Raw genomic sequence first — 26,450 nt, 5'->3', positions numbered from 1 at the left:
GCCGAGCCGGCGGCCGGGGAGGCCCGGTGAGTACGCGGAGGGCGGGCCCGCTTCGCTGGGGGCCCGCTCCGGCGCCCCTGAGGCGGAGGCTGTGCCTCGGCCGCGCCGCTCCGTGCGCCTCGGGCTCGGCGGTTGGGGACTCGGCCTGAGGCGACGGGCCCCGCTGGCCGGAGCCTCTGGGCAGAGGGCGCGGGAGGGCCGCTCCTCGGGAAGGGCCGCGGCCCCGCCGCTGAGCGCAGGGCTCAGGGCGGAGAAGAGGGACCCGCGCCTCCCCAGGCCCCGGCGCCCGGGCCGTGGCTGAGCCTCCCGAGACTCCGCGGGGCCCGGGCCCGTGGGGGGGCTACGGTGGTGGCGGGGCCGCCGAGTGACAGGTGCCGTCGCCCCCTCCCCGCCGCGGGTATCGCGCTCCCTCGCCCGGAGCTGGGCGCTCGGAAATTTCTGGAGCCACGACCTGACTCGCTGTTTTCTCCCTTTCAGGTTTGGAAGCCGCTTCTCTGCCCGAGTTAGGGCTCGCCCAGCCCTATTTCTTTCTCAGTATACTTTGTGCGAGTAAGTTTTGGAGCATCGGTTGACAGCCTATGGGTGAAATTTGGCTTTCATTCATGAATGAGGTATGGTGGATTACTTTTGAATAAAGTGCTCCTCCTCCTCCCCGCTAGCTGTTGAAAAGTAAATGAGAGGGGTTTTGAATGTTGTTACTTGCCGTTATTCTTGGGAACAGCAGTCTTTGAGAATTTTTGTCAGATCTCTGGCATGTAGGGGGCTTAGTAGATACGGAACAGTAATGACAAAAATGGCTTATTACATTGTCTTTTCTCTCCAGCTTCTTTTAGATTTTTCATTCTTACCTTAGATTTTACGGTTGAGTGAGTGCTACGGCTTTCACCAGAGGCACTAATGAAAGCTCACTTTTTTTTTTTTTTAACTGAAAAGCCCATGAAATTTTTTCTGCATCGTTCAGATTATCTATTTCTTTATGTAGTAACTGCTTGTGATTGTAACCTGAATCATCAGCTTAATAAATTTGACCTGGAGCCATAAGAATATTAGAGAAACTTCATGGGAAATTGAAAAATTAAAAATGCTCAGTCTATGGAAGTTTTTAGATTTTGTTTCTCAACAGGTTTGTAACTGTACTTGGTGTTAGTGGGAGATATTATCATTATCATTAATGGGAGATATTCTTAATTGTCATAAAGGGTTACAACAGACTTATCTGTAAAATACCAATCTAGTAGCTTCACCCTGTGGACTAAGAGCAAAAACCTGGAATTGACCATTGGGGCAAATGAAAATACACGTGTTTTATCCGTGGGAGAATTCTTTAGCCCCTCACTCAATACCTGCTTGTACTTTTTGATTTTTCAGCCCCCAAAATTAAGTGCAGATAGGATTAGGGCAGCAGTACTTAATTGTGAAGAAAAAAAAAAGGAATTTAGGACATATCCATTAAACTTATGAGTTTTGTTTGCAGGAAGTGTGTTGGGAGCGTGGTTTTGGTCTGTACTTGGCAGTTGTTGGTTGAACTTTATAAAAAGTTGAACTTTATAAAAAGCCAAAGTGAAAGATATTGTTTAGTTGTGTTATTTGAGGAACACGTAACACGAAATACTATATTTGTTAAAGTTTCACCAGGTACTAAATAACTGATACTCAGTGCCATTTCATTTTATGCTCAATCTGTCTTTTTAAATCTAAGTTACATTTCTAGGAGGCCACACTAATTATATCTACATCATATTAATTTATTGTTTGATTAGGCCAAACTGGTTGATGGTTAATGGAAGATGACTATCATTTTACTAAAGGAATATATCTGGTTGCTCTAGACTGAGGTATGGCTACTGTTACCATTTTTCTTGACCCTAGAGAGGTCATAGTCTGGCGGGATGAGATCATAGTGGCAGTGGTCCTCAGAATCTTGGTGGGAGAGTCCAAGAATACCAGCCATTTAGAAATCCTGCCCTTCACCATTTAGGCCATTTGTTTTTAGAGTTTACCTGATGTATCCTAATTTTTTTTGAAATCAACACTTTAAAACCAGTTATGTTTCTTAAGCAAATATGTTTCCTAAACAAAATTAGCTGCGGTGATCACTTAGTAGCATGGCACTTCTAATGAAACAAATGTGAACTGCTAATAATTAGTTAATTCACATTTACGTTATGGGAATTGAGCATTATCTGTAGTGTACTTTGCATTTTCTTTTGCTGTACATTCCATATTAAAGCACGTATTTCAGTGCATAGATAGCTGTGTACTTGAGGAATACAAATATATTTTTAAAATTCAGTAAATTTATCTTTTGGGTGCTTAGTCCTGTGGTTTTGTTAGGGATTGACTTTCAGAATGTTGAATTCATGATTGTAGGTGGCTAGGCACAAGAACAAACATAATTTTAACGGAATCCACTTAATAATAAATATAAAAGTACGGACATATTACAGAGAAGGGAATGATTGAGTTGAGGGGCAGGTCAGAGAAAGCTTCATAGAGATGCTAGCCCCTGAGCAGGATTTTGAAGAGTGGATAGAAGTTTTATGTCAAAAAGAAGGAGGGCGTTTTATCCAGAGGCAACAGAAAAAAAGATAAGAACAAGTAAAACTAAATGCGTGTTCAGGAAATTTTTAGTTTATTTTGCTATAGTACATCATCTAAGGAAGGACAGTTACTGTAGGAAGCCCTAACATGTGCTATAATATTCGAGTATCGAGTATATATTAAAATGGAGACTTCACTATAATTTGATATTACTGTGATCTCAGAGATTTTAGAGATTTAGATTATAGAGAAATTAATAGTTTTTACTAATGGTAGTCATTAAGAAATTATAGAATATTGTACTTCAATGTTATGAGCTGCCTGCATATTTATATAATTTCTTTTTAATTCTTGTGCATTTTGACCTGAAACAATTGTCTTTACATTTAAAACTTTTTTTTTTAGAAAGAGTGAGAGAGGGAGAGAGAAAACGCAAGTGGGGGTTGAGGGAAAGGGGGAGAGAGAATCTCCAGGAAACTCCCCACTGAATGTGGAGCCTGACATGGGGCTTCATTCCACAACCCTGAGATCATGACCTTAGCTGAAACCAAGAGTTGGACGCTTAACCAACTGAGCCCCCATCTGCCCCTAAAACAGTTGTTTTAAAATTATCTTTGGGAATTTTCTTCTGTCCTCCTCCAAGTACTTGTAAGTTATTTTTATTTTGTTATGAAGTAAAATTGGTATATAACATTAGTTTTAGGTGTACAGCATAATAATTTTATATTTACATATACTGCAAAGTGATCATCATAATAAGTCTAGTTATCTACTATGTTACAATACAATTGACCCCCTTTACCCTTTTCACCTATCTCCCAACCCCTTTCCCTTCTGATAACCACCAGTCTGTTCTCTGTATCTGTGAGTTTTATTTGTTCTTTTGTTTTGCTTTTTAGATTTCACATATATGGTGGAATCTTTCTCTTTGTGAATTATTTCATTTTGCATTATGCCCTCAAGGTCCATTCCTTTTTGTCACAAATGGCAAGATTTCCTTACGTGGCTGAGTAGTAGTCTATTATGTATATATACCACATTTTCTTTATCTATTCAGACATCAGTGGATACTTAGATTGTTTCCTTATTTTGGCTATTATAAACAATGCTGCAGTGAAGATAGGGGTGCTTATATCTTTTCAAATTAGTGTTTTTGTTTTCTTTGGGTAAATACTTACTAGTGGAATTGCTGGGTCATATAGTAGTTCTGTTTTTAATTTTTTGAGGACTCTCCATACTGTTTTTTCATAGTGGCCTGCCAGCAGTATGAAAGGGTTCCCTTTTCTCCACAACCTCTCCAACACTTTTTATTTCTTGTCTTATTTGATAATGGGCATTCTGACAGGTGTGCGATGACATCTCATTATGGTTTTGACTTTACTTTCCCTGATGATTAGTGATGTTGAGCATTTTTTCATATGCTTTTTGGCCATCTATATGTCTTCTTTGGATAAGTGTCATTCAGATCCTATGCCCATTTCTAATTGAATTTTTTTGGTCACTGAGTTGTGTGAGTTCTTTATATATTTTGGATAGTAGCTCCTTATCAGATAAGTGATTTACAAATACCTTCTTCTATTCAGTAGGGTGTCTTTTTGTCTTGATGATGGTTTTCTTTGCTGTACAAAAGCATTTTAATTTGATGTAGTCTTGTTTATTTTTGCTTTTGTTGCCATTGCCTTTGGCCTCAGATCCAAAAATATCAGCAAGAGTGATGTCAAGTAGCTTACTGCCTGTTTCCTTTTTCTTTTTCTTTTTCTTTCTTTCTTTCTTTCTTTTTTTTTTTTTAAGATTTTACTTATTTGTCAGAGAGAAAGAGGGAGAAAGCACACAAGCAGAGGAGTGGCAGGCTCCCTGCTGAGCAGAGAGCCCAATGTGGGACTCTATCACAGGATCCTGGGAGCATGACCTGAGCCAAAGTCAGTCACTTAAATGATTGAGCCACCCAGTTGTCCCAGCCTGTTTTCCCATAGGAGTTTTATGGTTTCTGGTCTCACGTTTAGGTGTTTAATCCATTTTGAGTTAATTTTTTGTATGATATAATGTGGTGCAGTTTCATTGTTTTGCATATGGCTGTCTGGTTTTCCCAGCACCATTTATTGAAGAGAGTGTCCTTTTCTCATTGTGTATTTTTTCTTCCTCTGTTGTAAATTAAATAACCTTGTTTGGGATCGTTTTTCTGGGCTCTATTCTGTTCTATTGGTTTATGTGTCTATTTTTATGCCAGTACCATACAGTTTCAATTACTATGGCTTTGTAATATAGCTTGAAATTAGAAGCATGATATCTCCAGCTTTGTTCTTTGCCTTTAACTTATGTTTAAAAGGAGACTCAAAGGGAAGAGGGGAAACTTAAAGAGTAATCATTATATTTCTGGACTAAAAACCTGATTTGTATAGAATCTTAGTAATATGTAAATGTCTATTTAATTTATAGCACTAGCCACCGCATTCATAGACTGACCGATGTTGGTAGCTTACAAGATGTCTGCTATGTAGTTTTTGTATATCTTAATTATGTTTATATTACTTAAGGGTATATAAACATCTGAGCATTTGAGTATTTGTATTTTAAAGACCACATGAGACAGAAAGAAAAGGAAAATGGTAGGGAGAATGAGAAGTGCTCTATTTAAACCTACTCATCCTGATATCTCTTAGCTATGACAGTAGGTGGCGATGCAGAAGTTTAGGACACAAGACTGAAGGAATAGTATTCTGAAGGTATATTAACCCTAGCCATTCCCTGAAATAGTGTCTTTAAAAATAAAAAAGCCTGGTGTTTTCATGGTCTGCCTTTTTATCCCCTTTTCTCTCCAATGTTTACCAAAAAAGTTTCAAATAAATCCCTGGATTGTATAAGATAACCATCTTTTTGCAAATTCTGAACAATTTGTTAATGAAGGTAATGTTCTCTTAAAGGCATGCACCAAGCAGTCTTTGATAATTGTTCTCTGTCTTTTGTGCATCATTAACAGGAAGGACCAGAGCATCAAGGACAGAGAAGTCAATATTGCATTGAGTACATTATGTTTATCTTTTTGAATTTAGGTATAGATAGCCATTTGCCCTTTCCAAAATGATTTTTTTTCTTATAGAAGAAATATGGTCATTATAGAATATTTGGGGAAAGAATGAAAACTACTAAAAAGGAAATAAGCATAATGCGCAACCTGTGCATTTCCTTCTTTTTGGTATGTATGAAAGCAATATAATATTTATAAATTTGGGATTATTAAATATTTTTATTTCCTTCTTTCAGTTAAAATTTACATTCCCCCCCCCCCTCCCCGCACTTCTGAAGTACTGGTTAGTGTACCTTTTACTTGCTGCATCGATTTCTTTCTTGGCTGTTAAGGTAGATGATGTGTTAGCTATTACTTTTTTTTTTTTAAGATTTTTATTTATTTGAGAGAGAGCATGTGAATGCATGTGTGCTTGTGAATGGGGAGAGGGCAGAAGGAGAGAATCTTTCAAGCAGACCCAATGCTGAGCATGGAGCCAGCCCAGGACCCATGAGATCATTACCTGAGCCAAAACCAAGAGTTGTACTCTTAACCCACTGAGTCACCCAGGCACCCCCTCGCCCCCTGCCTTTTAAAGTATAGTATGTAGCATAGATGATGAAGCTCTTTCAGTTGTCCCATTTCCTTACCCCCTCAGTTGTTATGTATAGTGCAAGGGGCGGCCACTATTCTGTAATGTTATATAGCCCTGCCCCAGACCAAACAAGGGATCATTATAGGTAAACATTTCCTCCTTTCTGTCTACCATTTCTTGAGTTAAAAGTATTTTGACACTCAGGTTGCTGAGGTGTATCATAGGTAGCTGCCTCCTCAGAAAAATGTTTTTTGTTTTTTTACTGTTTCTCATTTAATACTCTTTGTTCTAATGCTTTCTTTTCAGTTTATCATTCTTTTATTACTTCTTTTCATTCATTCAGGAATTGTTTATTGTCTGTCTGCTGTGTGCCTACTGTTTAAAACATAGTCCCTTCTGTGATTCTTGGGTTTCAGGTAGATTGGTGTTTCCCTCTGCAGTTTGTTAGGTATAATCTCTTTTCAGTGGTTGACTGCTTGACCCCTACTTCTCAGGGCCTAAACACTTTTTCCCTTCATTTCATAGGTTAAAGTCTTAACTTTGAGAAGGGCTAGATGTTGATTTAAGTCTCCAACCACTTTTTGCACTCGAGTCAGACATGCTTAGCCAAATTTTTAAATAGCTTGTGCCAGTTCTTCTGTGCCTCATAGGACCTCAAGTCATGCTTTGGTTAGTAATTGTATTAAGAACACCAGCAGCCATCTACAGTTGAGTGCTTCTGCTATTCTGGCAACTGTTCTAAGCACATCACATAGATTATTTAATCTTTACAACATCACAGTGAAATATGTATTCTTGTCCCCATTTCACAGATGAGGAAACTGAGAGATCAGGTGGATTGCTCGGAGCTCTCAGCAAGCCGCAGGTTGACCAGGTTTGACTAGGGATTCTTGTTCCAGGTTGGCATCATAGGCTAGTGCTTTTCTGCCATTTGATTTCTGCATTACAAACATGAAAGACCAGAGCATCTCATTGCCCCCAAAACTGGGAAGGGATCCTCAGTGTCTATGTAGAGCGGGCTGGAAAAAACGTGTTACCTTTTCTTTATAGTATATGATTAGGATAAGTAAAACAAAATATAAAGAATTAGGAAAGATATTAAATGCTGAATTTGTATAAAACTTTAGAATCTTTTCAGGGTTTCTCATGATAAAATTGTTGCTTGCTTCCATGAACAGAAGTTTTTAAATAACAGATTTGTGGGTGCCTGGGTGGCTCAGTGGGTTAAAGCCTCTGCCTTTGGCTTGGGTCATGATCCCAGGGTCCTGGGATCGAGCCCCTCATTGGGCTTTCTGCTCACCGGGGAGCCTGCTTCCCTTCCTCTCTCTCTGTCTGCCTTCCTGCCTGCTTGTGATCTCTGTCAAATAAATAAATAAAATCTTCAATAAATAAATAAATAAATAAATAACAGTTTTGTCCCTGAAATAAGAACATACAATTCCTGGTCCAGACTTTCTTCAGATTGAGTTCCCATTGAGATTTTATTTGGATTAGTAGGTAATAAAAATAAACCATTTTTAATAACTATTCAATCATTTATAACAGTTGAAATTATTTTTAAAGAATCCAAAAGTTTTTCTCATAGAAAATGTAGTAAAGAATTTCTTAAATATTTTTGTAGTAAGAATTTCTTGTGATAGGGGCGCCTGGGTGGCTCAGTGGGTTAAAGCCTCTGCCTTCGGCTCAGGTCATGATCTCAGGGTCCTGGGATCGAGCCCCGCATCGGGCTGTCTGCTCAGCAGGGAGCCTGCTTCCTCCTCTTTCTCTGCCTGCTTCTCGGCCTACTTGTGATCTCCGTCTGTCAAATAAATAAATAAAATCTTTAAAAAAAAAAATAAAAAATAAAAAATAAAAAATAAAAAAAAAGAATTTCTTGTGATAAAATGAAAGGAGTTCAGATTCAATTGGACTTTCTAACTTCAAGTGTTTAAAATGACCGAGCTCTTATTTTCAGAAAGCATATGCATTGTTTGAGCAGTCACCTTGCAGCTACACTTTATGCCATTAAAAAGGCGTACCACTGGGACGCCTGGGTGGCTCAGTTGGTTGGACGACTGCCTTCGGCTCAGGTCATGATCCTGGAGTCCCGGGATCGAGTCCCGCATCGGGCTCTCAGCTCCACGGGGAGTCTGCTTCTCTCTCTGACCTTCTCCTCGCTCATGCTCTCTCTCACTGTCTCTCAAATAAATAAATAAAATATTAAAAAAAAAAAAAAGGCGTACCACTGACAAGTGAGAGGAAGTATCTGTGCCTTGTGAATGGAGAGCTTTCAGGCCTTTACTTGGAACCTTGCTTTCTAGGAGACGTTGTACTTTCCCACTCCTCTGACAGCAGCTGCTGTCCCCTGTACTGCGTGTATTGCATTTGGGGTAGCTAGAGCACAAACTTACCCAACAGTTTCCTGGGCCTGCCTACCCTGACAGGCACAAGTGCATCCTGTGCTGGTCTGATGAAGGGGCTCACGTCCTTCCCTCTTCACAGTTGACGGATAACCGCAGCACAGCATGTGCAGGCACTGCCCTCTTCGGGGCACCCGATGAGGCTGCTTGCATCCAGTGGTGGCCTGCCCAGCATCTCTGAATGCTCCAGAGTTTTCTTAGGTGCCCAAAGGTCTAAGGGAAACTTTATTGGAGGATACATTGGTAAGGAAGCTCTGCCCTGTGCCACAGAAAGAAAATTCTGTGAGCTTTGTGGAGATGTGTTTGACTTATGCGAACGTTTAACTCAAGCAGAGCAGTCTAAATGTGGCATTCATGGTTTTGATATCAGTCCTAGAATGGAAAAGAAATTTGTGTAAGATATCAGTCATGATAAGGCTAGTTATACTGTAACAACAACCCGAAAATCTCTGCAGCTTAAAGCAGCGATGTTGCTGACTTGCTTAAGCTGCGTATCCATTTCAGGTTAATAAGAGACTTTATTCATTATAATTTCAGACACATCAGACCTGACCAATGGAGACTCCCATCTCAACCTATATTTCAACAATCACAGAAGCAGAAACCGTGTTCTGACTTTTAAAGGGTTTGAAGCTTATATTTCACTGGCCAAAGTAACTCACATGGTCATGTCTCCATTCAGTAGGAGAGTGGTGCATAATTCTCCTTCAGGGAGGGTCAGTGAATATTTGTGAATGTCTAACCCATGCAGGTTGTAGTCCCAATAGTTAAAATTAAATGTACTAATAGTTGTTGAGCAACTGTGTAGGATCATTGTACTTAAAGGACTCAAAGCAGCTAAAACTTAAAGGATTTTTCACGTGGCATGTTGAAGTTGAAGTAGAGTTAATGCTTTCCATAATGTCGTTTTTTTAAAAAGTGAGTTTTCTTTTTTAAGATTTATTTATTTATTTATTTGACAGAGATCACAAGTAGGCAGAGAGGAGAGAGAGGGAGAAGCAGGCTCCCTGCTGAGCAGAGAGCCTGATGTGGGGCTCGATCCCAGGACCTTGAGATCATGACCTGAGCTGAAGGCAGAGACTTAACCCACTGAGCCACCCAGATGCCCCTCCATAATCCTTTTGAGTCTTGAACTTTTTTATTTTGTCATGTCTTCTCCCTTGTACGAACTTATGAAGTCTTAATTCTCATGCTTGCAGCAAAGATTTAAGCCTAAAAATATGTCATAGTTTGTCAGTATGAAGTCATTTCTATATGTTATGGTATTTATCTTGATTTGTGTATTTTTGAGCATAGGCGCAATAGGTCTTAACTTGGTATTTATAATAAAAATACTTTAATAACTACTAGGTGGTATCTTCAAATATCAGCTCTTATTTTCTTTATTTTTAACAGGAAACTCAAAGATTTTCAAATAATTTTCTGGATTTTTTAGTTAAAATGGAAGATTCCTTTTCTTTTTTGTTCCCTCCTAAAAACATACAAACTGTAGTATGTGGTTAGCTTTCAGAATGGACCCCAATGATTCTCATTTCTAGTATTTGTACTTTTGCATAGTCCCATATCCCATTGAATGCTGTAATCTGTGTAAACAAGAGGACATTTTAGAAGTGACAATAGCTAGGTTGGATAGGGGTACTGTGGCTTGAGATAGATATGTTAAAACTATAAAGAAAAGCAAATGATTAACAAAAATCAGGGTAATAGTTATCTCTGGCCAGGGGCAGTTGGGATGCTGTTGGTGCGAGGCACAGGGTGGGTTAAAATTTTCTCTTTTTCTTTTCAATTTTATTTTATTTTTTCAGTGTTCCAAGATTCATCGTTTATGCACCACACCCAGTTCTCCATGCAATACGTGCCCTCCTTAATACCCACCACTAGGCCCTCCCAACATCCCCCCCCTCCAAAATGGTTAAAATTTTCTTAATCTTAGTGCTGGAATCTTGGAGTGTTCATTTATTTACAAACATTTTTTATTCGGTTGTGTACTTGATACATTTCAAAATAAAATGAATGAATTTCTGAGTTTCACAATCTGTTTCTTTTTGAATGGAAAGAGCACGGAGCCTTCTAGTAGTTACAGGGCCTCTTACTCTGAACTTGGAGAGCAGAGTTCAACAAAACTAGGTTTAGGTCATGACTCTGCTTCTAACTTGCAGAATGACCTTAAGCAAGTCACTTATCCAGTCCAAGCACCAGTTGCCTCCTCTGTAAAACTAAATTAATGATTTGGGTGAGATATTACCGTAGGACCTTTAATACCCTGAGTCTAAAAGGTCTCTCAGGGTACACTGAAACTGATGAAGCAGAAGATAATGTGGAACGTAATTTTGAAAAGTATCCTTTGGTTGAGGAAATATAGGTTCTCTGTTCTGCTGTCAGTTCTGTGACTTAGTAGTAGTTTCCAGAATCAAACTTAAGGCAATATTTTGTGTATGATAAGAGTGTTCTTCCTTTTCTATTCCTTTTTCCCCCTCTTGAAAGTTGGAGATTAACATGGAGTTGGACTAAGGGCCTCTGTGTGCAGTGAAAAATACTCCTCCCGCTCCATATTGATTTAGGGTGTCCTCTGTAAATATGTATATATGATAGCAGTATATTTAAAAGAAGAAAATCATGAGTTTTTAAAAACCATATATGGAAAAATGAATACGTTTTGTTCGTGGTAGTCTTGCAATAGTTGGCTGTGAAATCTCAGTCTCCTTTTTTCTATTTTATATTATATAATTTTATATTGTTTACTCAAAAAAGAATGTTATTGCCAGTAGAACTGTGGGTATGAATCTAAATATGACTAAATCCAGTGTCAGGAGAAGTGTGTGTGTGTGTGTGTGTGTGTGTTTAAGACTTTTAGAATCTAGAACATATTTTACTGATGATGTTTACTCATCTGGCCCTTCTTTTCCCTCCCCACAGGAATTATTCTTGATAGAAATATCTTAAAATAGAAATCGTTACAATGGCCTCAGCAGTACTTAGTTCTGTTCCCACTACTGCTTCTCGTTTTGCCCTGTTGCAAGTAGATAGTGGCAGTGGTTCTGATTCTGAGCCTGGAAAAGGCAAAGGTCGGAATACTGGAAAGTCTCAAGCAAGCAAATCAACTACAAATGAGAAAAAGAGAGAAAAAAGAAGAAAAAAGAAGGAACAGCAACAGAGTGAAGCAAATGAGGTAAAAATTATAACTGTTTATGTCTACTTTCCCAGTGTAAGCAGAAGTCCAAACCAAGCAGTCTGCAAGGACCAGGCTGTCTGTGAGACTGTGTGGTCTTCCTGGGCTCTTCCTACTCCTTGTGGCTGTCAGTCCTTGGTATTCTTTGGCTCATGGCTGTGTCACTTCAGTCTTTGCCTTTGCTTTTACTTGGCGTTGTGTGTCTCTGTCTTCACCTCTTCTTATAGGGACAACTGTTGTATAGGATTAGGCCCACTCTCATTCAGTGTAACCCCTCATGAGGTATCTTGATGACATCTGTGAGATCTCATTTTCCAAATAATGTCACATTCACAGAAACCCTGCCTTTTTCAGGCCTACGACAAATCTTTTGGGGGATTACAATTCAATCCATAATAACCTCTTACCGTTCCTAACTACTGCATCTCAGATGATGATGGTGATGGTGATGATGACGACACTTTGTTGGGAGTTTGGCTGGTCCAGTTTCAGCTCATTATGTTACTTTGTGGACTAGGCCCTGTATTTTTAAGGACTACCAAAATACTTTCTCTCACTATTTAAACTGTAAAATTTGTAAGCCATTAAACTTGAATCTTTTTTAATCCATGATTTTGCCTTTTTTTTTTTAAGTATAGTTGACATATGTCATATATATATACATATCTTAAATTTATAATGTTAATTATAAGAAAGGCATATTTTAAGCACTCTGCCTTTATTGAGTCTTTTATTCCTCACAACAATCCTTTAAGGTAATCAGTGAGTTAAATTATATTATCATTATCCCCATTAAAATTTTTTTTCTTTTATTTGAGGGTAGTTGACACAATGCTATGTTAATTTCAAGTGTACAATATAGTGATTCAACAAGTTTATCCGTTATACTATGCTTACCACAAATCATACAATGTCATATTAGTTTCAGGTGTACCGCCTAGTCAAAAGCACACTTGTTATACTGTTTTCTACTCCTATAAACTTCTTAAGTAAATCAGAATCATTAAAATGATGGTATAATAGAATACAATCCATTTTCAAACCCACCAATGCTATCTAAATATGATGAAATTAATATTTTACAAAGATTAAGAACACAGTAATTCTGAGAACATAATGAATGGAATAGTATTTGGAATATAAAAATATTATTGAATTTTTTTTAACTTACCAAAAAAATCATTAGTATTCCAAAATTGGTAGACTGACTTTAATATGCTTTTTGTTTGTTTCATAGCTCAGGAATCTTGCTTTTAAGAAAATTCCCCAGAAATCCTCCCATGCCATTTGTAATGCTCAACATGAGCTTTCATTACCAAACCCAGTGCAGAAGGATTCACGAGAAGAAAATTGGCAAGAGTGGAGGCAAAGAGATGAGCAGGTACAGTTAAGTAAATCAGATTATTTTGCTTTGTATTTCAGTGAATTTATGCATTTTTAAAACGATAGTGCATCTGAGTCCATGACACCACTGTTCTGAGGAGCATTTTATATTGGATTAATTCACACATCTTTGTACTTTTAATAAGGTTCTGTTTTTCATCCACTAAGAAAAAATTGATACATTTATTATTTTGTTAGCTTTGGCAATTCAAAGCAGTTATTTTGTGAGTTTTCAATTCATCTGCCTTTTTACAAATGGGGGAGAGATTGGGAAGGTAAAATAACAGGATTAAATTATTTCAGGTAAAAAAAAATCAATATTTATTTGTAGGGTCCAAGGTCTCTTGTTAAAAATACTCAGTTACAATTTTGCTTCAAAAAGGAAGACTTTAAAGGGGAAGATTTCCTTTTCAACTTTTTTTGGAAAAATTTATTTGTTTATTTGGGAGAAAGAAAGCATGAGTAGGGGAGAGGAGCAGAGGGAGAGGGAGAAGCAGACTCCCCGCTGAGCAGGGAGCCCAATGCAGGGCTCTGTCCCTGGACCCTGGGATCATGAAGACAGATGCTTAAGCTGCTGAACCACCCAGGCGCCCCTTGGTTTTCAACTTTGATGTACAATAGTTTATGGCCTTTGTTAGTTTCTTGAACCTATTTAGGTTATTTACATGACATTTTTTACATGACATTTACATGACACATTGTGCTTCTGTTAAATATTATTAATACAAAACCAAATAGATGATTTTTAAGATCAATCAGTTCTGGTGTGTGTGCTGTTCAGGAAAATAACATACTAACCTGGAATGTACTCTAGGAGATGCTGTATGTGTGGGAAATGAATAGTAATTTATTTGCTTACCTGTCAAACTGGCAGTTGATCTGTTGGGAATAGGTATTGTTCTAGCAGATGTTTGGTTTAGTAGAGTACTATACCCATCATGCTTTGGTTACCAGTTTTGAAAGAATTAGAACATACTAAACTGCACTCTTAACACAAAAACTATATTACTGATAACATTTTTGTTAGGATTTTGTAATACCTTAGGTGCATCATCATAGTGTCAATTATTACACGAGACCTGTGCACAAATGCTGCTTAAAAGATATTTCCAGACAGTGGTATACTGGATAAATCATCTTGTGTTAAAGCCTCTAGTTTTTATTTGATTATTTCTTTTTTCCTTCTGCAGTATTCATTATGACAGATTCTTCTGGTTTACAAGTATAAATGTAATGATCTACTTGTTTAGGCAGTAATAGAATTGACCAGTGTCTTCACCAGAAAGAATTTCTCCCAGTGCCCAAAGGGCACTGGAAAATTAATGAAGGAAAACTACTCAAATTTGCACCACAATAAATTTCATGTAATGTGGGAACTTGAGCACAGATATTTGATTGCCCTTCTTCCTTCCCCCTCTGAATGCTGCCAAAATGACCAGGTAATTATGAAAAAGAAATAGTTGACTTGGCCCTGACCCTGTACAAGAATGTTATCCCAGGCTCAGGAACTTCAGAGGATTTTTTCTGGGTATACTCTTGAGTCTTGGGTCTTGGGTCACTTAGGAAAACCTGGTACCATATTTGGAATTCTCACTTGCAGGAAAATAATCAAGGTCTTGAGAGATAGAGTAGATCCTTGGATAATTATATTGGTAAGTGAAGAATAGATAAGGGCAGGCTTTGGAACAGACAGATAGTAAACCATTTGGAATCTATTTTACTATGTGGCATAACAGATTTTAAAAGTAGGAACCAGGGAGTGACTAGACTAGGCAGAAAGCACATAGTATGGTGGGTGTTCTCCCTGACATAGTAAAGGAATAACATGATGAGAAATTCCAGTATTGAGGGAGATGAGACAAAGAGATGGCTGTAGAAAGCTTGTTTGTTATGTGGCTACTTATTTCAAACACAAAAGAGAAATTTTGCTAAGACAAACTTTCCTGTTCTTAAATCACCAAGGCAATAAGGTAAGTTTACATCAGTTAAGCCTGAGCATAAAATCTGAGAGCTGATATTAAATAGCAGCTAGGTGGACAGTAATGAAGCATCCATTCCTTCTCCATGTGAGCGAACACTGGATCTTAGTTGATCTCACATCAACTGAAGCAGTTTGTGCCCCACGAAAGGAAAAGAACATTGTACTTAGTGTCCAAAGTGAAAGTATACTTTGAAAAAAATTTATTACAGGAAGCAAAAGTTGATTGTAGACACTACCTGTTCTTTTGCCTTAATAAAAACCCAGGGGCTAGAACATCTTGTAAAAGTCGAGGAGATTAGTAATGTTATAAAGCAAGGTGAGGTGGTAGACTGAGATGAAAAGTGGACAAGAGAAATTGAAAGGCAGGGAAGTGGGTGAAATAAAAAATTGGGGGAATAAAATCGTAGCAGAATTAAAAATTTCATTAGATTAAAGAACAGACTATACACTGAAGAAGACTGAGTCAGTTGTATGGAGGAAATTTGAGCTGTGTTTTGCCAATATAATCAACATGATAGATTGGAACACAGAAGTGAAATCGAACAGAGGCATAATTAGTGTCCCTACAACAACCAGAATAGAGGCAGTCATTAAAGATAATATTGATATTGGGTGATGGACGTTGGGGAGGGTATGTGCTATGGTGAGTGCTGTGAATTGTGTTAAGACTGACGAGTCACAGACCTGTACCCCCGGAACGAATGATACATTATATGTTAATAAATTAAAAATAAATAATTTTAAAAATCCCAAAGATAATACTGATAGAAATTTTCCTAAGCTAAGTAAAGTTCTCCAGTCTGAGCTTGAAAGAACTTAAGCTTTTTTAAAGACTTTTTTGGGAAAACTTTTAAAAAGACTTTTAAAAAGATTCTAATTTCAAGAATGAGAGACAAAATAGTACTCTGTGTGTATATATATATGTGTGTGCATATGTGTGTATATATATATGTGTGTACATAAATATAAATAAACTATGGATATACACCCACACACGGGAGAAAACAAGATGAAAAATCAGGCTGGCTACTTTAAATGCCAGAATTGAAATGCTAGGACCAAGAGTTCCATATCTGGCCAAGGTGTCATTTTTGTGAAGGCTAAAGAAATACATTTCAAGATGTGAAAGGGCTAAGGAGGCATACCACCAGTATCCTTTCTGCAAACTCTTCTGAGATATGCTCCTGCCAATTAAAAGGCAAATCTAAATAAAGAGCACAACAATTGGAAAACACTAGTGGCAAACATTGAAACCAATTTAGTGCAGAATTAACTCTAAGTTGTGATTATAAATGCTTGTGAAAGAGAAATCGACTCACGTGAAAAATTTGTCTAAAGTGAAATCCCTGTTTTTGAATACAAAAATTAGGAAGGAAATTGGTTGGAGAAGCCAGTGGGTATTTTAAAATTTTTCATAATGGGAACAAGATATATAGTTCCAAATGTGATTTTTTTTTTTTATTTTAAAGAGAACAATTTTTCTTTCTATGAGCTTAAAATCAGTTGAAGAAAAAAAAGTTAAACCTGGTCCATATAAGCAAAGTGACAAAGCCCAGGAATATGCAAGGAAGCCTTTGAAATAAGGTATAAAAAAGAATAATAGACATTTCATTTAATAAATAAATGTAAATAGTTGAATTTACTCATTAAAAGACCAATATAGACCAACTGCCTGGACCACATTTTGGTCCATAATTCTTATGTTTTCCTTAACATTAAAAATTGTGACACATTAACCCTGAAAGGATAGGTTCAGGCTATTCGGAATACTGTGTGTTTTGCTGAGGTATGCTATGAAAGCTGCTGGAAATTGTAGAGATAATCTTTAAAGCACTATTAGTGTTTAAAGAAATGTTTCTATCTCATTTTCCCTCTCATAGACTTGTATGTGTCCCAGTGTACTTCAACATGGAAAGATAGTCTTATATTTTCATTTTCTTTGCAGAGTTGTATGCATCAAAAGTGGTACTTGCTTCACACTTGAAATGGGTGAATTTTATGTGATATATGAAATACGTTAATTATATCTCAGTAAAGCCATTTTTAAAAAAGATGAATAGTCCGTGGCTTTGATTTAGTTATATTTATAATTTTTACTACTTCTTTTAATACTCAATTAAGGGATGCCTGAGTGGCTCAGTGGGTTAAAGCCTCTGCCTTCGGCTTAGGTCATGATCCCAGGGTCGTGGGATCAAGCCCCATGTCGTCATCGTCGTCGTCGTCTTCGTCGTCGTCGTCGTCGTCGTCGTCGTCGTCGAGCTCTCTGCTCAGCAGGGAGCCTGCTTCCTTCAGTCTCTCTCTCCGCCTGCCTCTCTGCCTACTTGTGATCTCTGTCAAATAAATAAATAAATAAATCTTTAAAAAAAAATACTCAATTAAGATCAAGAAACATCCTCTTCACCAGTAGCTGTTGCCTGGGAATAAAACTCTGTGTAGATGTTGTTTTCCTTTATTCATGATACATTGATATTGCTGATTCTAGTGGACTTTATGTTAAGTCCGCATCATGGCTCAAAAACAAATTAACTGAATAGAAAAATTTCTACTCACGGATTTTTTAGTGATAAACTGATAAAATATCATTGTATATTTCTTCCTCTTATTGATTCACTATCTTATTGAAACTGGTTTTGTCCAGCTCTAAAGTGAAGTATCGGCTAGCATGTGCACAATCGTAATTGTTCTTGTACAGTGAAACCTCTGGTCCATCTGATAAAGGTGTTTTGCCAATAGCTTGTTATGTTTTTTGTTTGTTTGTGGTTGTGATATTTGTCATTAACCTCATGGCTGGTATAAGAAGTCCCTTGGCAATTTTTTTAACTTGCACTTGTTTCCCTATAAGGAGTGCAAATTCATAAATCCTCTGTATTTTTTGGCTCTTTCTTTAGCAACAAAATCCATCACCTTTGTTCTGGAAAAAGCATTATGTGGTACTTGTTCTGGAAAGACATATACAAGTTATTGTGCTTTGAAAGTGAAACAAAAACTATGGTCTTCAGGCCACTGGTCTGACCATGTTTCATAGCAGGCAGCTAGGAACAAATAAATTGACTCAATAAGTCAAAATTTCAAATGCTCACTATCATAATTTCAAATGCTCACTATCATAATTTTCTACTTATAATGTATTGTCTGGCACATAGAGATTTATGTTCTATATTCACTGTGTTAGAGTTCTGTTCACTTAAAAATTCATGGTGTTTCTATAAGTAGCATTATTTACAGTTCTGTTTTCCTTCCTACTTTTAATCCTTCAGTAAATCATTAAACCATCTTTGTTACTTGGGCGGCATAATAAAGCATACAACAAAAATGCAGATTTAAAAAATGTAAACAACACTTAGAAGACATGAAGATACTTTATCAAAATAAGCTGAACCTAATAGTGTGTACACACAGATCCAGGTTTTGTAGAACGTTGACAGCCTTTAAAATTGTAACGTTTAATAAGAATATTAGAAGATTTTTGGAAAAATAAGTCTGCCTTCCCGATCAGTGAAAAATATGTTGTCCACACTCTGAAGCTCATGGAGTTAGAGGACCACAGGGCAGTGCTGCTGTTGTGGCTAAAGAAGCAATTGGTTGTAAGCATTAGATTGTCTTCAGAATGGTGTCTGTGTTGTGTTACAAAATCCTGTTCCCATGATGCCTGTGGGAAATGAGGAGTAACTCTTCATTTGGAATTTGTTTTGCTTGGATGTAAAATGGGTAAAATTGTTATGGTACTTAGACTTACAAATTATTTTTTTTAGATCTAGTTCCAAAAGACTTGCTGGCCTTTCCATTTTTCATTGGTTCTTCATATTAATTGATCATAAGCCCTTGAGCTATAGGTTTGTTTAAATTGAAAAAACATGTTTTACTGCTAGATGGGGAGTAGGAGTAGGCAATGAAGGAAACCAGCTGAAAGGGGATCTGAAGTGCTCCTTCTTGGGCACATGTAAGTATCTTCTTCAGTCTTGTAGGCATTGTAGTGCCTACTATTTCTTCTTTGTCTTCCTTTCTTCCTCCCGCAAGTGCTGCAGAAATCTCAATCTGCAGACTTAATAGAAGATACTTTTTAAAAAATCATGGTGGTTTTGCATTTTCTTGCCCTGGTACCTGTCTTTTAGGCTCAGACTGTCCCCCCTCTCAGTTCTGTCTGTACATGTACTGATGAATTAGGTTGACAACTATATTTATAGTAGTCTTATGATTAACGCTGTGAGATATGTTTAGAGAATTTAGAATCATGTTTTCTTTCTCTTGTTGTTTTTGTGTTGTGCTACCATTCTCCCTGTTATCTAGGATCACAGATCTTATCTTTGATTCTTTCTTCTTTCATATTTCATATTCAGTCAATGTTCTAAAACTTGGTCATTCTTTTTTAGGATATAGCCTTCTTTATTTTCTGCACTTTTATGTTCTGGTTCAAGTTTCTGTATGCTGAGATTACAGATGTTTAGCCAAACACATTGATTCTAAGCCTTTGTTTTTCTGATGTTCCAGTTTAATTCTTTAAAATTGCTTTCATCAGCAATTCTCTTTCATCTGTCCTGAGTCCATACTTTTTAGGGAATGTCAGGAGTCTAATTCTGCCCTACCTAAGCAACCTCATTTTCCACTATTCTCCATTGTAGAGAAGGGGAATTCCAATTTACTGTATGTGCGTCTTGTGCCAGGCAGGCACTGGGTTAGGCACTTTACATGTATTAATAGCTTTAAATCTTTAAAACTGCCCTGTACGTTGATATTTCTATTTCCTTTTTATATATGAAGAAACTCATATTTATAGAAATCATGTAATTTGCCCAAGGTCAGTTAACATACATGGAATTGGAATTTAAATGATCTACCTAAGTGTTCTCCCAAAGCCTAGGTTTTGTCTACATTTCTCTCTATTGAATTCACACTTTATCAGGTATCCCCTTTCTTTGGTGTATCCCACAATGCATCTAATTTTATATCATGTCTTTGTTCACTTGGCTCTTCTGAAATTCTTCTATTCCTTTTTCTACCTCTCCAAATTATATCTACCATTTATGGACAAACAAATTAATGTCTTTTCTGTATGCCTTTCTGAATTTTATTTGTCATGTATGTTTTTTTCCTCCACTTTTGTAGCATTTTCAATATTTTATTCTATTTCCTGTGCTTCGTATGTGTTTAGTGTTCTGTCCACAACTGGAGCAGAAATTCTTTGAGGGCAAAAGCTGCCTTAAAGCCCTACAAGCAACACGTAGAAGGTTGTCTATTATCTTATTAGTTGATTGATCATATGGACATTTTTGGAAAATTTGTTCTAGCTTTTAGAGATTTAAATTGAAACTTAAATCATTTTTGCCTACTTGTGTTTCCTTGTATACTAGTTTGTGTTAAAAATTAAAAGCTCTGAACTGCTGCATTTAGAACCAAATGCTAAGGAGACTTTTCACTTTAAAAGTTCCATTCAGTTTTTTTCATGCTGTTACAATCAGCTACTTTAATATTTAATTTCTTGAGTTAATAGGAAAAGGAATACTGGACATCTTCTAGTTGACTCCCAACTCTAATCTATTCTCCTGCTTATTAACTAATTTTTGGAATATCAGCAAGAATATCTAACATATTGGAAATAATATTAAATACCCTTTCTATAAATGTAAAATATCATTAATATGGATTAAAATTTCCATGGTAAATTGAACTGGCTTTGATTAGAATAAACTTAAATAGTTTTGTTACTTTATCTGTGTTGGGATGACTTCCTGACTTTACTTACAAAGAAATATTTTATACTCTGTTTGCTTTGAGTTTAGGTGGAGAAATTAATGTAAACTTTACTTTTTTAAGATTTATTTATTTAGAGAGAAAGTGTGCAGGGGTTGGGGGAGGACCTGAGGGAGAGGGAGAGAATCCCAAGCAGACTCTGTACTGATTGTGGAGTCTGATGCAGGGCCCAGTACCATGACCCTGAGATCACAATCTGAGCTGAAACCAAGAGTCTGACGCTCAGTGGACTGCACTGAGGCACCCCTGATGTAAAATTTTTTGTGTAATGCTAACATGAATCCAATTCTTTTTTACTTTTTTTTAAGATTATTTATTTATTTATTTGACAGACAGAGATCACAAGTAGGCAGAGAGGCAGGCAGAGAGAGAGAGGAGGAAGCAGGCTCCCTGCGGAGCAGAGAGCCCGATGTGGGACTCGATCCCAGGACTCTGAGATCATGACCTGAGTCGAAGGCAGAGGCTCAACCCACTGAGCCACCCAGGTGCCCCATAACATACTGTTTTTGAATATCTCTTGTATTATAAATATTTGGAAGGTTACTACTTTTTCCTGATGATTACTAACTTGGATTAATTCTTCAATTCAGTTTAGTTTTATAGAAATATGTACAGTTTACTCTGGGTTTAACCGTATTTTCTAGTGCTATATAGCCTTATTTACCATTTTAATTCTAATTGCATTTTTCTCTGAGTTAGATTAGTTTTTTCTGTGATAAACCTAATCTTTCCCCCTTCTTTTTGTTGTCTTAGTGTAGGTTTAGATGAGATGCTTTCAAAGGGATAACTTAGTTAGGGATAAAAACTTTAGTTCAGGGACACCTGAACTAAAGGTGGCTCAGTGGGTTAAAGCCTCTGCCTTCGGCTGGGGTCATGATCCTGGGGTCCTGGGATCGAGCCCCGCATTGGGCTGTCTGCTCAGCGGGGAGCCTGCTTCCCCCTCTCTTTCTGCCTGTCTCTCTGCCTACTTGTGATCTCCCTCTGTCAAGTAAATAAATAAAATCTTAAAACAAAACAAAACAAAACTTTAGTTCATGGTGTCCAGTGTTTACATTTTTCTAATTTTTAAGTTATTCCTTGGAAATAAATCATTCCTTTTTGGAGTCAGTTTCTGTTTTAGTTTAGTTTTTTTGTCATTAAGCAATAGAAATAATTCTGATTACTGTTGGCTGAAGTAATTTGTTGAAAGGATTCACCGATTTGAATTAAGAACTAAAGTGTGCCTTGGGAGAGATGGAAGCTTAAATATTCTGGAGTGCTTAGAGATGTGAACCAGTAGAACTAGTATGCTCACTTATAGAGGGTGTCACATCAGATGATCAAACACTACTTGCTTTGTATTTGTTCTCAAAATTTAATTCCTAGGACATCAAAAAAGAGTTGAATCCCTTGCCATCACCTTGTCCTTGATGATGGTAGCTTGGATGTTTGTGTGGGTTTGGTGATGGGTGGTATACAGGGTTATGTGATTGGCTGTCCTACTAGAATCACAGGACATTGGGGTGAAGTATAGCTATTCACTGGAAAAAAAGAAGGGATTCTGGACAAACACTAGAGATGTCCTCTAAATTTGTGCCTTTAGTATCTAATCCACATAGGTTGACACATCCATGTACACAAATCTAGGAAGTTTACTCCTGTCATGTGGCAACTCTCCTGTATTCAGCTGCAGTTATAAACTTGTCTCCAATGGTGGAAACCAAAGTTACATTCAGCTACCATAGCAATTTTGTCTGGTAATTTTGGAGAGTAATTTGATCAGTTGATAGTAGGAGCTAGATTGTAAGAAATTAAGAGGATTTTGGGTAGTGGGAAAGAGGAACCAAAAGATATAAATCACAAATTAAAGAATTATTTTTTATTGTATTAGATGACCTTAAAGGTAGGACAATCAAATAAAAGGATAGAGGTAGAAAGGCGCACTATAAATAATTATTCTGTAACATCAGAGATCTACCAGAACATTTGGTCACCTTATTTAAAGTTCCTGTACTTCTGTGGATTACTTTATATTAAGGGAATGGTATGTTTTATAATGTTTATTGATTATATTTCAGTTACATTTTTGAGTGGAGGTCACTATTAAAATTTTCTGTGTCCTAAACTGGACACCATCATTGACCTCTAATACAGTGTCAATTTCTTTGTAAAATTTTTTTTACTAAAGAAAAAAATTATGTGATGTATGATATATCATTGACAGTGAATAGGGAAATAGAAACCTCAAAATTGGAAGTTTGCTTTCGTATCTTCTGAAAACTACAAGGTTCTCTACTTTGGCTTGGACAGATAAATTTGGAGAACCCAGATTGTTTTTTAATGTGTTTGTTTCCCTTTCCTGTATATATTGTCATGGTTATTTAGCTAGTGTGGCATAATTGTGAAACTTTCTTTTTGTTCTAGCTGACATCTGAAATGTTTGAAGCAGATCTTGAGAAGGCATTGTTGCTAAGTAAATTAGAATATGAAGAACACAAAAAGGTATTTACACATTTATTGATTTAGATATTTTAGAAGTTTAAGTGTTCAGAGGTTAGGACCAACCTTTCTGAAGTTTGTATAAGAGTTCTCCATTAAAGCTTGTCCTAAAAATTCACCACTGTAACAAAATATTATTATGAAGTTTTTTTTAAAATAATTTTTTAAAAAGATTTATCTATTTAGGAGTGCTGGGTGGCTTAGTGGGTTAAAGCCTCTGCCTTCGGCTCAGGTCATGATCCCATGATCTGAGTGGGGAGCCTGCTTCCCCCCTCTCTCTCTTCCTGCCTCTCTGCCTACTTGTGATATCTGTCAAATAAATAAAATCTTTTTAAAAATATTTAAAAAAAGATGTATGTATTTATTTGAGAGAGAGCAGGGGTGGGGAGGAGGAGATGAGGGAGAAAGAGTCCCAACCAGACTCTGTGCTGAGCATGGAGCCCAACATGGGACTTGATCCCATGACCCCAAGATCATGACCCACACGGAAACCAAGAGTTGGGTGCTCAACTGACTGCACCTCCCAGGTGCCCCGTTACAGTCCCCCCCCCCCGCCAAGATTCATTGTTTATGTACAACACCCAGTAGATTGGAGCGTTTTTATTTTTTATTTTTTTAAACATCTTTATTTTATTTTGTTCTTTTCAGTGTTCCAAGATTTTTTTATAATAAGGTTATTCCCTAGGTTTTGAGAGGCAACAAACTGAACTTTGGTGATTTGAAATGTTTCCTTAAATTAGTCCACCCAAGATGAAGAGAAGAGGGGAAATGAAATTAATAGCAGATTATTTATTTTAACTTATTTTTTAAATTAACACAGGAAGGGGGGGTGCCTGGGTGGCTCAGTGGGTTAAAGCCTCTGCCTTCAGCTCAGGTCACGATCTCAGGGTCCTGGGATCGAGCCCCGCGTCGGGCTCTCTGCTCGGCGGGGAGCCTGCTTCCCTCTCTCTCTCTCTCTGCCTGCCTCTCTCTCTCTGCCTACTTGTGATCTCTGTCTGTCAAATAAATAAATAAAATCTTTAAAAAAAAAAAATAACACAGGAAGGGGCACCTGGGTGGCTCAGTGGGTTAAAGCCTCTGCCTTCGGCTCAGGTCATGATCCCAGGGTCCTGGGATCGAGCCCCACATTGGGCTCTCTGCTCAGCAGGGAGCCTACTTCCTCCTCTCTCTCTCTGCCTCTGCCTACTTGTGATCTCTATCTGTCAAATAAATAAATAAAATCTTTAAAAAAATAATAAATTAACACAGGAAATAAGTAGATTTAAAAATCTAAATAAGTATGAGTACAGGGGCATCCACTAAGAGACTCTCTGCTGGAGATAACCTGATAATTAAATGGGAGGCCATTCCTGATGTTTTGACCTTGTGAACTCTGAATTTTATCTAAACTGTAATATTGGGCTGTGTGCTGAAGTGCATTGTACAGCTCGAAACTATAGGAATATTTAAGTAAAAGGTAGTGTTGGCTTCCAGTTTCTATATTTAAATTGAACATTTATTATTTTCATATAATTTGACATTTTAGTCCTTTATATGCATTGGAAATTTTTTTGGTGTGTAAAATATATTCAGTTTGTGATTGTAGTTGATCATAAGTGACCCTGGTCATGCTTAAGGGCCTTTAGACTATGTCATTGTACATTAGCTCCTTCACTTAAGATGAAGGGAAGAGAGGAATTAAAATTTATAGCAGGTGCTTTTGCTTTTTACTTGTATTTCAAGGGAAAAGGATGAAAGACTTTGTATATTATATGTGTTCATTTCATTTTCTGTGTCCCTATTCCTGTTATCCTGAATAATCAAGAATAACTATGATCCTTATTGTTAGTTGCCCATTTAAACACAAAGCTGGCAATTAGAAAAATGAATACAACTAGCTTTTGTGTTATTTAATTATTAATATGGACTTTCAGGGCGCCTGGGTGGCTCAGTAGGTTAAGCCTCTGCCTTCGGCTCAGGTCATGATCTTAGGGTCCTGGGATCAAGTCCTGCATTGGGCTTTCTGCTCAGCGGGGAGCCTGCTTCCCCCTCTCTTTCTGCCTGTCTCTCTGCCTGCCTCTCTGCCTACTTGTGATATCTGTCCATCAAATAAATAAATAAAATCTTTTAAAAAAATGGACTTTCAAGTTACACTGGAAAAGTATTAAAAAAAAGTTCTTCTGACTTGCTTAATTCAGAGATAAAATTTATCAAATAGAGTACTATCATATAATAATTTATTGCTATGAGATATATGTCTAGATTCTAAAGCTAAAAGAACTAACTATATCTTTAGATCTATATTGCTTTATGTAGATGGTGCTGATAAAATATGCTCCCAGCCAGTTTTCTTGGCACGGTCATAGGCCTGCTACCCAAAAGCATTGGTTCTATCAGACATTAATGACTTTCAGAAAAGGGAGGAACTCTTGTTGTATGCAATGGTTAATTTGATGTGATTGCATTAATGTAGTAATTGAATTTTAAGTCAGTATTCCAATAAAATATCTATAATTCTTTTAGTGTATTTTTTTTTAGGAACTAAAGTTTGGGATGGCATTTTCTTTCTTTCTTTTTTTTTAAGATTTTATTTATTTATTTGACAGAAAGAGATCACAAGGAAGCAGAGAGAGAGGGGGAAGCAGGCTCCCTGCCAAGTAGAGAGCCTGATGCGGGGCTCGATCCCAGGACCCTAAGATTATGACCTGAGCTGAAGGCAAAGGCTTAACCCACTGAGCCACCCAGGCACCCCATCTATCTATCTATCTTTCTTTCTTTCTTTCTTTCTTTCTTTCTTTCTTTCTTTCTTTCTTTCTTCGCTTACTTTAGAATAGAGAGTGCACATGGAGAGGAGAGGTAGAGGGAAAGAATCTCAAGCACACTCCTCACTGAGTGTGGAGCCCAATGTGGGGCTGAGTCTCATGACCCTGAGATCATGGACTTGCATCAGAAATTAAGAGTTGGACGCTTAACCTGCTGAGCCATCCAGGCACCCCTGGGATGGCATTTTCTTTTCTGTTCTATTACTCATTTGCCAGATACTTTTTGAATAGCCAAAATGTGCAAAGCATGTCATAGAAAGATAAAGACATGGTCCCAGTGCAGTGCGAATTCAGAAATATGGAGGACTTTTCTTTGCCTTTGATGGGGATGGTTTTTAGAGAAGGATTCTT

General features: G+C 37.4%; 1 protein-coding gene across 3 annotated transcripts in view; it reads left to right on the top strand.

Annotated features, from left to right (window-relative positions):
- Positions 1-26,450, top strand: part of LOC111153578 (G kinase anchoring protein 1) — a 76,489-nt gene continuing 50,039 nt past the window's right edge. For 2 of the 3 annotated variants that reach the window (XM_022512701.1, XM_022512699.1), the window contains exons 1-4: positions 454-611; positions 11,456-11,708; positions 12,946-13,089; positions 23,224-23,301. In XM_022512701.1, coding sequence (XP_022368409.1) covers positions 11,499-11,708; positions 12,946-13,089; positions 23,224-23,301 — 432 coding nt within the window. In that variant the 5' untranslated portion in view covers positions 454-611; positions 11,456-11,498. Of the gene's footprint in view, positions 27-453; positions 612-11,455; positions 11,709-12,945; positions 13,090-23,223; positions 23,302-26,450 lie in introns of those variants that run through there. The other variant, XM_022512700.1, reaches the window with a different exon arrangement.

This window comes from Enhydra lutris, unplaced genomic scaffold, assembly GCF_002288905.1.
Source record: "Enhydra lutris kenyoni isolate GAN:26980312 unplaced genomic scaffold, ASM228890v2 scaffoldscaffold33, whole genome shotgun sequence".
In the NCBI taxonomy this organism is placed as follows: Eukaryota; Metazoa; Chordata; class Mammalia; order Carnivora; family Mustelidae; genus Enhydra; species Enhydra lutris.
Note: the sequence above shows the minus strand (reverse complement) of the source record. Positions and strands in the feature narration are given on the sequence as shown.